This window comes from Myotis nattereri (assembly GCF_964212035.1).
Source record: "Myotis nattereri genome assembly, chromosome: 5".
NCBI lineage: Eukaryota > Metazoa > Chordata > Mammalia > Chiroptera > Vespertilionidae > Myotis > Myotis nattereri.
In genome coordinates this window covers 78147011-78159091 of record NC_138080.1, presented here as the reverse complement: position 1 = coordinate 78159091, position 12081 = coordinate 78147011, and the positions used below count along the sequence as shown (strand labels likewise).

The window sequence follows — 12081 nt, the reverse complement described above, 5'->3', positions numbered from 1 at the left end:
TCAATGAGGTGATTAATCAAGCTGACTATAGCTATCTTTGCTTAATACCTATCTCTGACTATAACTATGGACCAAATGCAATTGAGATTTAAAAATTGATCATCTTGCCGAAACCGGTTTGGCTCAGTGGATAGAGCATCGGCCTGTGGACTGAAAGGTCCCAGGTTCGATTCCGGTCAAGGGCATGTACCTGGGTTGCGGGCACATACCCAGTGGGAGATGTGCAGGAGGCAGCTGATCGATGTTTCTCTCCCATTGATGTTTCTAACTCTCTATTTCTCTCCCTTCCTCTCTGTAAAAAATCAATAAAATATATTTAAGAAAAAAAAAATTGATCATCTGGCCTTAGTTGCCCTCAAGGACATTTTTTTTTTTATTTTTTTACTGAGCACCATAATTTTTGGAGAAAATAATATCAGCAATATATTTTGCCTCTACAGGCATTTTTAGAATTGTGACATTAATATTTCAGATAACAGACAAAAACATCTCATATAAAAACAGAACATCCCCATTTGAATCTCTCTTATGTGTACTCGGTTGAATCACAAACTGTGCTTCTGCCAAAAAAAGAAAAGACAATTGAGGTGAGAATTCTGGGAAGATGGCAGAGCAGGAAACACAGGAATCCATCTCCCCACCTACACAACAACTGTACAAGCAGAATCTGTCTGATTTTGGAATTCTGGAGTTTACTGAAGGTTTGGACAGTAAATTGTGATTAATTTCAATTCTTAGCATGGTGGCAGCTACCCCCTTCCACCCAATCCTTGAGGGAGGAAGCTGTGCACTGTTCTTGGAGCACCTGCACACAGCTTGTGGGAGCCAGGATAGGCAATAAGGACCCAGCCCCACCCCCTCCCCCCAATATCGAAGCTGGTTCTGATCACGGATTGCTGTTTCTGGTCAGTGAGGTACCATTGTTGTTTCACCCAACCCCACCCTCCATTGATACAAGCTCCTCCCCCTCTGGCTGAAGGGACTTCCAGGGGACTTAAAGGGCTAATGCCCTTCCCCCTTCATTTTTCTCTATTTCCCCTTAAAGATTAGGACATTCAAAAGCAACTGCATGTTTGGGGAAAATTAGAAAGTGACTGAACGTGCCCAGGGAAAGCTGCCGGCTCAGAAAGGACCTGAAAGGATCTATGTTCACACCTGGTCCTGGGCACAGAGACAGCCTGCAGCAACCAGAAAATCAAAACAATAAACAGAGGCAATGACAACAAACACTACGCCCTTGGAAAAGGGAAGAATCTGATTTCCAGAGTTACCTCATTACTGTATTAGATTCAGAAGTCTAGTTTTTAACCAAAAAAAAAAAAAAAAAAAATCACAAGGCATTCAAAAATAAATAAATCAGCAGAAACTGTTCCTGAAAAAGACCTGATAGCAGAACTACTTGACAAAAACTTTAAAACAACTGTCTTATAGATGCTTGAAGAACTGAAGGAAGATGTGGAAAAAGTCAAGCAAATGATATATGAATGAAATTGAAATATCAGTGATGAAACAAAAAACTCAGAAACCAAACAGAAATTCTGGAACTAAAAAGTACAATAGCTGAAATTTAAAATTCACTAAAAGGATTCAAAGGCATATTTTAACAAACAGAAGAATCAGCAAACTTGAACGTAAGACAATGAAAAGTATTGAGGCCAAGGAACAGAAAGGAAAAAGATGAAGAACAGTGAACAGAGACTAAGGGACCTGTGGTAAACTCTGAAGCCAGTCAACATATGCTTTGTGGGAGTCCCAGAAGGAGAAGAGAGAAAAGGGCAGAGAGAATATTTGAAGTAATACTAGCAGCTGAAAACTTCCTAAGTCTGATGAAAGACATGAATATAAACATCAAAGTCTCTCAATAAATTCCAAGTAGGATGAATTCAAAGAGACCCATACCAAGACACAAATAAACTTTTTAAAGACAAAGAAATAATCTTGAAAGCAGCAAGAGAGAAGCAACTCACTGGACAAAGGATACTCAGGAAGATAACTTTAGAGGCCAGAAGACAATGAGACAATATATTCACAGCACTAAAAGAAAAAAAAGTAGTCAGTTGGGAATCCTATATCAGCACCACTATCCAATCCTACAAGAATGAGGGAGAAATTAAAACATTCCCAGATAAACAAAAGCTGAGGGAAATCATTACCACTAGACCCACTCTGTAAGAAGTGCTCAACGGAGTCCTTCAGGGTGAGATGAAATGACATTGGACAGTGAAGAAATTAAGAGCTCAGTAAAGGCAAATGCATAGGCAGAGTGACGTCAGCATCGCAGCAGCACAAGACACTCCTTGCTTGGTCCCCACCTCACAACAAAAATTCCGCATCCATCCATGAACAGAAGTGCCTCTGTGGGAGTTGAGGGATCCAGCACCATACAACAAGGGACCCAAGAGCAATGGGTCCCCTTTGTACATCAGGTAATAGGCAGACAGACCTCAGTACTGGCAGTGGAGCCTGCAGGACCTGTGAACTGGCTCCAGCCCCTGTTGGCCATGGTCCACGAGCACCTGGAGAATTCTGACTCGGGCAGTCTCCCACAGATGAGACGGCCTTTGTGGAAGTCCAGGCTTTGAGAGGAGAAGTTCCCGTGCTCCATTGGAGCAAAACAAATAAAAGTTTGGATGCATTGGAGTGGGCAATTAGTAACTATTGGAGGGCTTGGGACAAGGCAACTACATGAAAAAAAGAAAAAGTCCAGAGATCAGTAGTAACATTTAAACTAATAAAACTCTTAATACTAATGACAATGACAAATGGATAACTTTTTCTAAATGTTCTCTATGTGTGATGCATTAAGCTAAGTACTTTTTATATGTGCCATTTAATTTAACCCACAAATATCCCTGTCGTTCATGGTAGGAATGGTTATCCTTGGAGAAACTGAGGCCCATAGAGGTGAAGCAACTTGTGTGGATTCCTCCAGCTCACAAGAAACCAAGCTTGGCTTGGAACTCAAATCTTCTAAGAGGCATGTCAAGAGAATCGGGGGCCTATCTGCAGGAGAGCAGACAAGACTGTTTCTTTGGAGGGTGTTCGGGGTGTCAGGGGAGGCAAGATAGATAGGGATGAATTTGTTTATAACCTTGGGTGCCAGATATGGAAGTCTGGTCTTCATTCTGGGACAGTTTAGAGGCAGGAAGGGGCTTGGGTTTAGGACAAGACCCTTGGGTGCAGGGAGGAGAAGCAAGGAGGAGGGAGATGAGGCCTGGCTGGAGGCTGCCTCGAGAGCTGAGACCAGAGGTGGGGGAGGGGGTCTGTACTTGTGTGGGCGCGGTGTTGAAGACAGATGGGGAGCTGGAACCTGTGAGACGTGATGACTGAGGTGGTTCTGGGACTTCCCACTTGGAGGGGGGAGGGGAAGGCGCTGAGCAATGAGTGAGGAAGGACCTCTAGCCCAGCGGTTCTCAACCTGTGGGTCGCGACCCCTTTGGCGGTCGAACAACCCTTTCACAGGGGTCGCCTAAGACCATCCTGCATATCAGATATTTACATGACGATTCATAACAGTAGCAACATTACAGTGATGAAGTAGCAACGAAAATAATGTTACGGTTGGGTCACAACATGAGGAACTGTATTTAAAGGGCCAGAAGGTGGAGAACCACTGCTCTAGCCTATCTCGATGAGAAGGCAAGCGTTGGTGACACACAGATGTGGGTCTGGGTCCCGGGTCTGCCACGCAGCAGCTGTTTGACCTCAGGTGGGTTCCTAGTCCTCTTTGAACCGCTGTCAGGTGGGGTGTACACCCACCTCCTCCACCAGCCCGGGGCAAGGACCAGATGAGACAAGTTTCTCTTGGAGTGCTGGATAAATGGCAACCACCTGCACCTCAGTTTCCCTTCTCTAGACTCTCACAAGCCCCTCAGCGTGTGACCCGCCCTCTAGGAACTGAACTGACCCGCCGGGTTATTGTGTAAACACAAAAACTAGCACATTCTTGGATGGGGAGAGAAAAACAAACTCGTGCCAAAGTTCAAAGTACTGCTGTGGGCTTACTTTAAGGCCGTCCTTCTGGTAACTCTGGGAGATACAGTCCAGGACACCTCTGTATTTGTTTATATAAACCCCATCAGCCTGGAGTCGACTTTTCACAACATCCATAGGAGTCGCTGTCCCCCAAGAAATTGCTCCTGTAAAGAGAGAGGCAAACAGGAGTCAGGGGCTGGCTGGTTGGGGTCTGGAGGGGACCCTGCAGCTTCCTGCCACTCAGAAGCTTAGTCATCTGCTGAGGGAAGTGGAAAAGTTCAGGGCCGGGGCCCGTAAAGGCTGTTCCTGAGCCTCCCTTGAGACTTGCTGTGGGACTTCACAGAATTATCCTACCCTGCGGGCCTTGGTTTGTCATCTGTAAAATGGGGCAGCAGTACCTGTCTTCATGGGGTTGCTATGAGGATAAATAAACGGATGCACGTGAGGCATTTAGTGCAGTGCCAGGCACATAGCCAGTGCTTCGTAGGCGGAAGCCTTTCTTAGCAGCTTTTATTGGAGAAACAGGAACAGGCTCACCAGTGCTTGCAGCACCTCTCCAGGCGCCAGGGGAGGCCCAGGCTGAGTCTGAGGAGGAGGGCTCACAGCTCCCCAGAGGCAGGATCTACCCTGAACACACAGAAGCTGAACAAGCACTGGCCAGCCTGGGGATTGGAAAGAAAAGCAGGAGCAGGTCTTTGGAAAGCTCTTATCTCTTCCAGATATTTAGAATAAAAGTCTTAGGACCTCACGCCCTGGCTCATCCTGGTTGGATATGCTCAGGTGCCCTGGTTTGGGCGCTTTTGTGACTTTCAGGGACTCTGGGAAAACAACACCAGGTTATTGTGTAAACACAAAAACTAGCACATTCTTGGATGGGGAGAGAAAAACAAACCTGTGCCAAAGTTCAGGGCAGCTGGTTTGCAAGTTTTGTAATTGCTGCCAAGAGGCTCCCCAAAGATGCCTTTGCCTGCCCCAAACTCTGCTCATCCCGGCCTCCCTCCAGCCCCTGTGGCCACGGTGTCAGGGCGCCCTCTGCACCTCTCTTTTCTGCCTCCGGTCAGGATAACTGGCCAGTCCCCCTGGCACACTCCCTGTCCCTCAGCCCAAGGGCGAGGGTACTACAGATGGAGGCTCGCCTGCCAGGCCACTCACACCTGCTCCCACCAGAAAGGAGAGCAGGTGGGGCTTTGTCCTCAGCCAGCTTCCTGAGCACATACTAGGAGTGGCCGGCCTCAGGCAGTGGGGCGGTCCGGGCGGTGGGAGTGAGGGAAAACACTGGTGTGTGGGCTTTGTCATGTGCTGGCAGAGTTTCCCACACAGCTCATTATGATGAGGAGGAAAGACAATTTTCTTCTCTCCGCAGCAAAGGCCATGTTATCAGCCTCTTAAAAAGCATTCTCCATGTTCAATATTGACCAATGTCACCCCAATTCATTTAATAAATAAATAAAAGCATTCTCTCCTGACTCCCACGCCCCTCTAGCTATGCTGCACTTCTCTCTGCCCTGGTAGAGCACAGTCAAGTCCCTCCCAGGTGCTGGGTTCTCCAATTTCCTTTATCCCACCCTCTCAATCCCACTCCAGTCAGTTTGCCACACCTTCTCTTGACCAAAATGGGGCTTGTCAAAGTGCCTGGTGACCTATATACCTCGCAGAGGTCCTTGGTGGGAAAGAGACAGGGCAGCCGGCAGCACAGAGACCAGTGGGGCTGGAGCCCCGCAAGCGGACCCAGGAGCAGAGAATGAGTGCAGACGGGTAACAGGCAGCCCGGTCGCAGAGGGCCTTAAACACCGCTGCAAGGACACCGACTTCTACCCTACGTGACAGGGCGATGCAGTGTGAGTTCTGAGTAGGGAGGTTAAGTTCTGGTCCATGGTCACGAAATGGGTAAGTGGGGATTTGCACTTGGATCTTTCTGAGGCAGAGTCCCTGCTGAGGTCTGCACGGGCTGTGTGACCTTGGGTTGGCCACTTAATTTCTCTGAATCTGAACTTTCTCATCCTAAAAAACGGGGAGACTGATTCCTACCTTCTGGAGGTAATGAAATCCCCACACGAGGAAGGTTTATAGTGTGCCAATATTAAAATATGGTGAACCCTAATAACCAATTTCCTTTGAAAAGCTCAGTAACACATGACACAGAGTAAGTGCTCAAAATGTATCTTCTGACTGAAAGTTCAATGAGCCCAAATAGGGACTTGCCATCCCCACAGGTCCAGTGGAGAGGAGATGGAAGAAAGGGAGGACCATTCTGCATTCCTAGTCCTTTCTCTGGCACATAGTAGGTACAGTGGGGCTTTGACTTACGAGTGCCCCGACAAATTTTTCGAGATACGAGCTGTCTCTCAGCCGATTTTTTGCTTTGAGTTGCGACCTAAAATTCGGGTTACCAGCCAGCTTCAGATACCCCACTGCTAGTTGGCACAGCGAACGTCACAGTGAACGCCACAACATCAGCCCAGCATCATGTGTCTCACTTGTTCACTGTTGATTTGACATACGAGTAATCTGAGTTTCGAGCTCCGTCACGGAACGAATTAAACTCGTAAGTCAAGGCCCCATTGTATTTAACATGTAATTGTTGGATGAGGGAAGAGTAGGGCATGGTAGGCCCCCCAACTGTCCCACTGCGGTGGCCAGCACAGGGACAGGTATCAACACTGCTCTCTTACCTGCCACGCCACCTGCCAGCCATACAGCATAGGGGCTGGGGTCTGCACAGGCCTCAGGTGTGATCCAGTTGGTCAGGAACACATAGGGAACAAAGTAGAGGCAATAGCCCGGGACGTCCCTCAGCATCATGGCACCGGCACCCCGGTATAGCCCCGCCAGGCCCTCAGTCCGCACGATGGTTGCAATGCAATGCACAGGCCCCTGGTAGGCTGGCTGCTCCCCGAGAGTCACTGCCCTGTTCTTCAAACTGAGGCTGGCTGCAAAGACAGGGCAGGCAAGATAACAAGTGACCCAGGGGGCAAGAGACTGGCCATTCTCTGGCACTAGAGCCAGCCCAGCCCACTGACAATTCCCTCTCAGGTGGCCCACTGGATTTTACCAAACCTCTGACCTTCTTGGCAGCTCAAACCAGGATTCTGGAATCCCAACAGAGAGCCCTGCCAACATGAGCAGCCAGATTGGAGACAATCTATCCAGGTGATAAAGTACCAGTTGCCTTAGAATGTTCAGGGGCTGCTGGTCAACCATCACTATGTCTCTCTAACAGATGTGACTGTAGAATGCCTAGGATCAACTATGAGAAGGCATACCAAGCTCTTTCTTGAATCAGAGACTGGAAAATCCAGCACATTATGCGTGTGTATGTGTGTGTGTGTATGCATGTGTGTGTGTGCGTGTGTGTACTTGTGGTAAAAAAGTACACGAGTCCTGGCTGAGTGGTTCAGTTGGTTGGAGCTTCGTCCTGTACACCAATAGGTTGTGGGTTTGATTCCTGGTCAGGGCACATATCTAGGTTGTGGTCTGATCCCAAGTTGGGGCATGGATGGAAGGCAACTAATCAGTGTTTTTCTCTCTCTCTCTTTCTCTTTTCTAAAAAATCATTAAAAAGCATATTTTTTAAAAAAGTACATGAGATTTGGACCCACTTCCAAATCCTGGCCCCACCACTTACAAATATTAGGTCCGTGATAGGCCACCCTTTCTAGCCTTTGTTTCCTTATCTTTATAAAGAAGACAGTATTGTACCCTTTATACAGAATACAATACTGTATTGTATATTGAAAGTTGCTAAGAGAGATTTTAAAAGTTCCCACCATATAACACACCCACAAAATGGTAACTGTGTGAGGTGATGGGCGTGTTAACTAACCTAAACTTAGTAATCATTTGCACTATACACACATATCAAATCACATTGATTACCTTAAATTGACACAATGTTTACATTAATTATCAATAAAGCTGAAAAATATTTGTTCATAAAAGAAAAGGAGCACAGACTTTTGTGAGTATAAATAAGGCAGTAACTATAAAGTTCTCAGCACAGTTCTAGGAACATCGTGGAGCTGCAGTAGATGGCTGACAGGTTATTACTTAGACCGAGGTTGACTGGCACACATCAGGTGCAGGCTGTGCTGGCTGGAGGACTGGACAGTGCTCCCTGGTGCCATTGGCCCCTCCAAGACCAGGGCGCAGGGCTGCTGTCTCCTTGTCTGACTTCCAGGGTCAGGTTACAGGTTGTATGTCTAGCTTCTTCTAGGGGTGTGCGTAGCCACCAAGCAGTGACTCTGGCTCTCAGATTTAGTCCTTCCACCGGCTCCCCCGGCTCCATCTCTGATGTTCATCTCCTCTGCTATGGACCCTTTAGCACAGCTTTGACTCATGGCCAGAGAGACCTCCCTGTCCCCATGCAGGTAAAGCAGACTTAGTCTCAACTTGTTCCTATCTTAAAGAACTACCATGACATGCCTAGGAAGGAAGCTTGCCTATTTTGCCACCATGCCTATTTTGCCACCGGGGTTTAACTCCCAGAATGCACCATTTCTGATTTTCCACACCTGGCAAAGAGGAACATCAGTTTCATTATACAGTTGAACTTCCAAGTTCCCCAAATAGTCCCATCTTTATTAGAGGAAAGGTCAGGACAAGACATTCGGCTCCATGGTGCCGCGGTCCAAACTGGAGATTTGGGGGTAAAGTGCAACCTGTCCTTTCACGCCTCCCAGAGTAAGTGAGGTCAAGGAGGAGGTTTCCATTTTCCTAGGAAATGTGCTTGAAAAAACTAATCCTGCATTTTCCTTTTGTGGGGTGGGGAGTGGGGACGAGCACCCACAGCCACACATGTTCAGACAACTGCAGTGTGGGCAGGAGACTGAGTCCCACTCACTTCTACAGCCCATCCCACAGGAAGTGAGTTACTTTTAGTGGCCACTTTTGGGGGACACAGGGCCCTCTGAGCTCAGAGCAAGATCAGACACTGTGGTCTTTTAAAGCCCACTGAGACGTCACTGGACATCCCTTCCTCTCCCAAATCTACTATAACATGGCTGGGGTCATCCGGGGATATTTTGGCACGAGGCAAACTAGATGCAATTGTCCCGACATAAACTTTGCCTGGCCACTCAAGTCCAAGTGCAGTGATCTGAGTAAGAGTTTTAATGAATCAGCGATGGAAATGAGGTGGCTTTCTGAAGTTACTGATTGAAGGAGCGCACCTGATAACATCCTGCTGATTCAGAGGATGGATGTTGAAAACAGTATTTGCCCAAACCTCCAACTGGCCCTGGGGATAGAGAACCTGAACTTTCCTTTTCTTTCCAGAGTGAGCAATAAGGAAATCCTCCCCAGTTCTCCCAGTTTGCTACACAAGCAATCTAGCTTTTATTGCTTGAGTATGATCCACTTATGACTATTAAAGCAGTAAAATTGTCATGGTGATGACCATCATCTGAATACTGACTCGAGCCTGAACTGGCGGCCAGTGCCTTCTGGGCACAAATTGATACGATGAAGGCCTTGGGACTCCACCGGACTCCCTCATCCCCATGTAATAACAAGTGTTGTTTAAAAAAACAAAAGACTTATTTGAAAAAAAAGACAAAAAAGAAAAAAATTGTATAAAGAACACCCTTAATATTCGCTATCCAGATTCGCCTGTTGTTAACATTTATTTTATGGTTTGCGCACTCTCCTCCCCCACCCCTTCTCCCTCAAACATGCGCATGCAATGACTGAGCAGCTGCCACTGTCCCCGTGCCTAAACCTGTCTGGGCTGTTCGTCTCCAGGCAACAGTGACCTGACCTGGGGTCAAGGTTTCACACGTCAGCTATGGGTATGATGTGGGTTTCAGGACTTACAGATTGGAGGGCAGTATCTGATAAGGTCCTCCTTGTCTGAAGGTGTCAATGTTGGGAAAACACTTGCCAAACCTTGAACCAGCCTTGTGAACAAGACCCAAACCTGCACTTCTTTTCGTTTTCCCCAAGGTAAGCAATAGGAAATTCTTTATATATGCATGCATATATAGTTTTATATTCTGAACCATTTTAGGGTGAATTATATACAAAATGGCCCTTTACCCTTAAATACTTCATGTATTTTCTATGGTATGTAGGGTGTTGTCTTACATACCATAGTGCAGTTATTGGTTTCATAAGCTACATTGACAATACTGTTATCTAATGTGCCGTCTATGTTCACATTGTCATTTGACTTCATAATGACCTTTATAGGATCCCTCTCCTTCCCCAGCACAGAATCCAGTCTACTCAGGTGTTGCATTTTGTCATCATGTCTCCTTAGCTTCCTTTAATCTGGAGCCTTTCCACAATCTTTCTTTGTCTTTATGACACTGACATTTTTTTGAGAACTCACCGCCTCCCTTCTTGTAAACAGAACTTTCCTCATTTGGGGTTTGTTTGATGTTTCCTTGTTATTGTGTTGAGGTTATGAGTTCCTGGCCCAGCCTCCTCTCCATTCTCACTTCTTTTCCCATGAAGAGTAATCACTTTCAAGAGCCTTCTCTGGCCTCCTATGCTTGTTTTGCAGTTTGTTTGGGGGTTTTTTTTGTTTGTTTGTTTGTTTTTAAATATATTTTATTGATTTTTTTACAGAGAGGAAGGGAGATGGAAAGAGAGTTAGAAACATCGATGAGAGAGAAACATCGACCAGCTGCCTCCTGCACACCCCCTACTGGGGATGTGCCCGCAACCAAGGTACATGCCCTTGACCGGAATCGAACCTGGGACCCTTGAGTCCGCAGGCCGACACTCTATCCACTGAGCCAAACCGGTTAGGGCTGTTTTTTAATTGAGGTATACTTTACATTCAATTAAAGGTATAGCTACTAAGTGCACCAAAGGAGAGTTTTGACAAGGGTCGCTACACCCTACTGAGAAGATGACATCTTATACTTAAACTATTTTGGTTTCAGCCCACTCAGGCAGTGCAAAAATTCCAGATCTACCTACCCTCTCCCGCTTTTCAAGGTAAAGAACTCTGCCCATCCACATCACTCAATGAGAAGCATAGCTTTCTTTTAGGCGATGGTCGTTCAGGCCCATCTGCATTAGCAGTAGTGGTATGGACGATCCATCTGGGACCACAAAGCAGAAACTGCTATCAGTTGCTCAGAACACAAGATGCTCTGTGGCTGGGCAGGGAGGTGTGGCCCTGAGAGGTAAAACCAGGGAGCCTTGACAGCTGGACACAGAAAAGCACTGAGTGAGAGTTCTGGGTCACACTAGCAGTGAACCAATTTTAGTTCGTGAAAAACGAATTTTGATCCCTAAAAACTGACTTGGGAGGTTGCTGGCAAGCAGTTCTTAGAAATATGCACAACGGAATTCCATGGCCTCCCCTGTCGTTCCTGCAAGGACCCCGAGGAAGGAGGCCAGGTGCTGAACCAGTGCCATGTGTCTTCACTTAACACCAACGATAGCCCGGCCGGCATGGCTCAGTGGTTGAGCGTCGACCTATGAACCAGGAGGTCATAGTTCGACTCCTGATCAGGGCATGTGCCCGGTTTATAGGCTTGATCCCCAGTGGGAACATGCAGGAGGCAGTCAGTCAATGATGCTCTCTCATGATTGATGCTTCTACCTCTCTCTCCCTCTCCCTTCTTCTCTGAAATCAATAAAAATATTAAAAATTAAAATTAAAAAACAAAACACCATAGATAGGCTCCTGTGACTCTAAGCAAAATGATATGTAAAGAAACTACTTTACCACAAGCTAATTGATATAAACAAGAGTTAAGTTCCGCCAGCAAGTTTCTGGTCACAAAAACTTCTTCAAACTTCTAAATAAGTAATCAAAACACTTCTAATATTAAACATTGAAATAAATGCGAGCTATATGCACATTTAAGAAAGATTCATAGAAAACAAGAAAAAGAACTATTTTCCAACCCGTTTATTCTAATTCAGGATTTCAGGTGGCCAGAGCTTCTCCTAGCAGCTCAGGGTGTGGCATGACCCACGCTGGACACACACACACACACACACACACTCACTCAGACTAGAACAACTTAGACACGCCAATTCACCTACCATTGGGATGTGCAAGGAAACCTGAGGACCCAGCGAAAAGCCACGCAGGCATGGGAAGAATGTGCAACTCCACACAGACAGTGGCTGCTGCCTGGAATTGAT

The 12081-nt window shown here is 46.5% G+C and overlaps 1 protein-coding gene across 1 annotated transcript in view; it reads right to left on the bottom strand.

Annotated features, from left to right (window-relative positions):
* The window catches only part of SLC25A48 (solute carrier family 25 member 48), a 42115-nt gene that overhangs the window by 8322 nt on the left and 21712 nt on the right, over window positions 1-12081 (bottom strand). Inside the window, exons 5-6 of the mRNA XM_081092686.1 lie at window positions 6648-6905; window positions 4006-4139 (exon numbers count right to left, since the gene is read on the bottom strand). Coding sequence (XP_080948812.1) covers window positions 4006-4139; window positions 6648-6905 — 392 coding nt within the window. The remainder of the gene's footprint in view (window positions 1-4005; window positions 4140-6647; window positions 6906-12081) is intronic.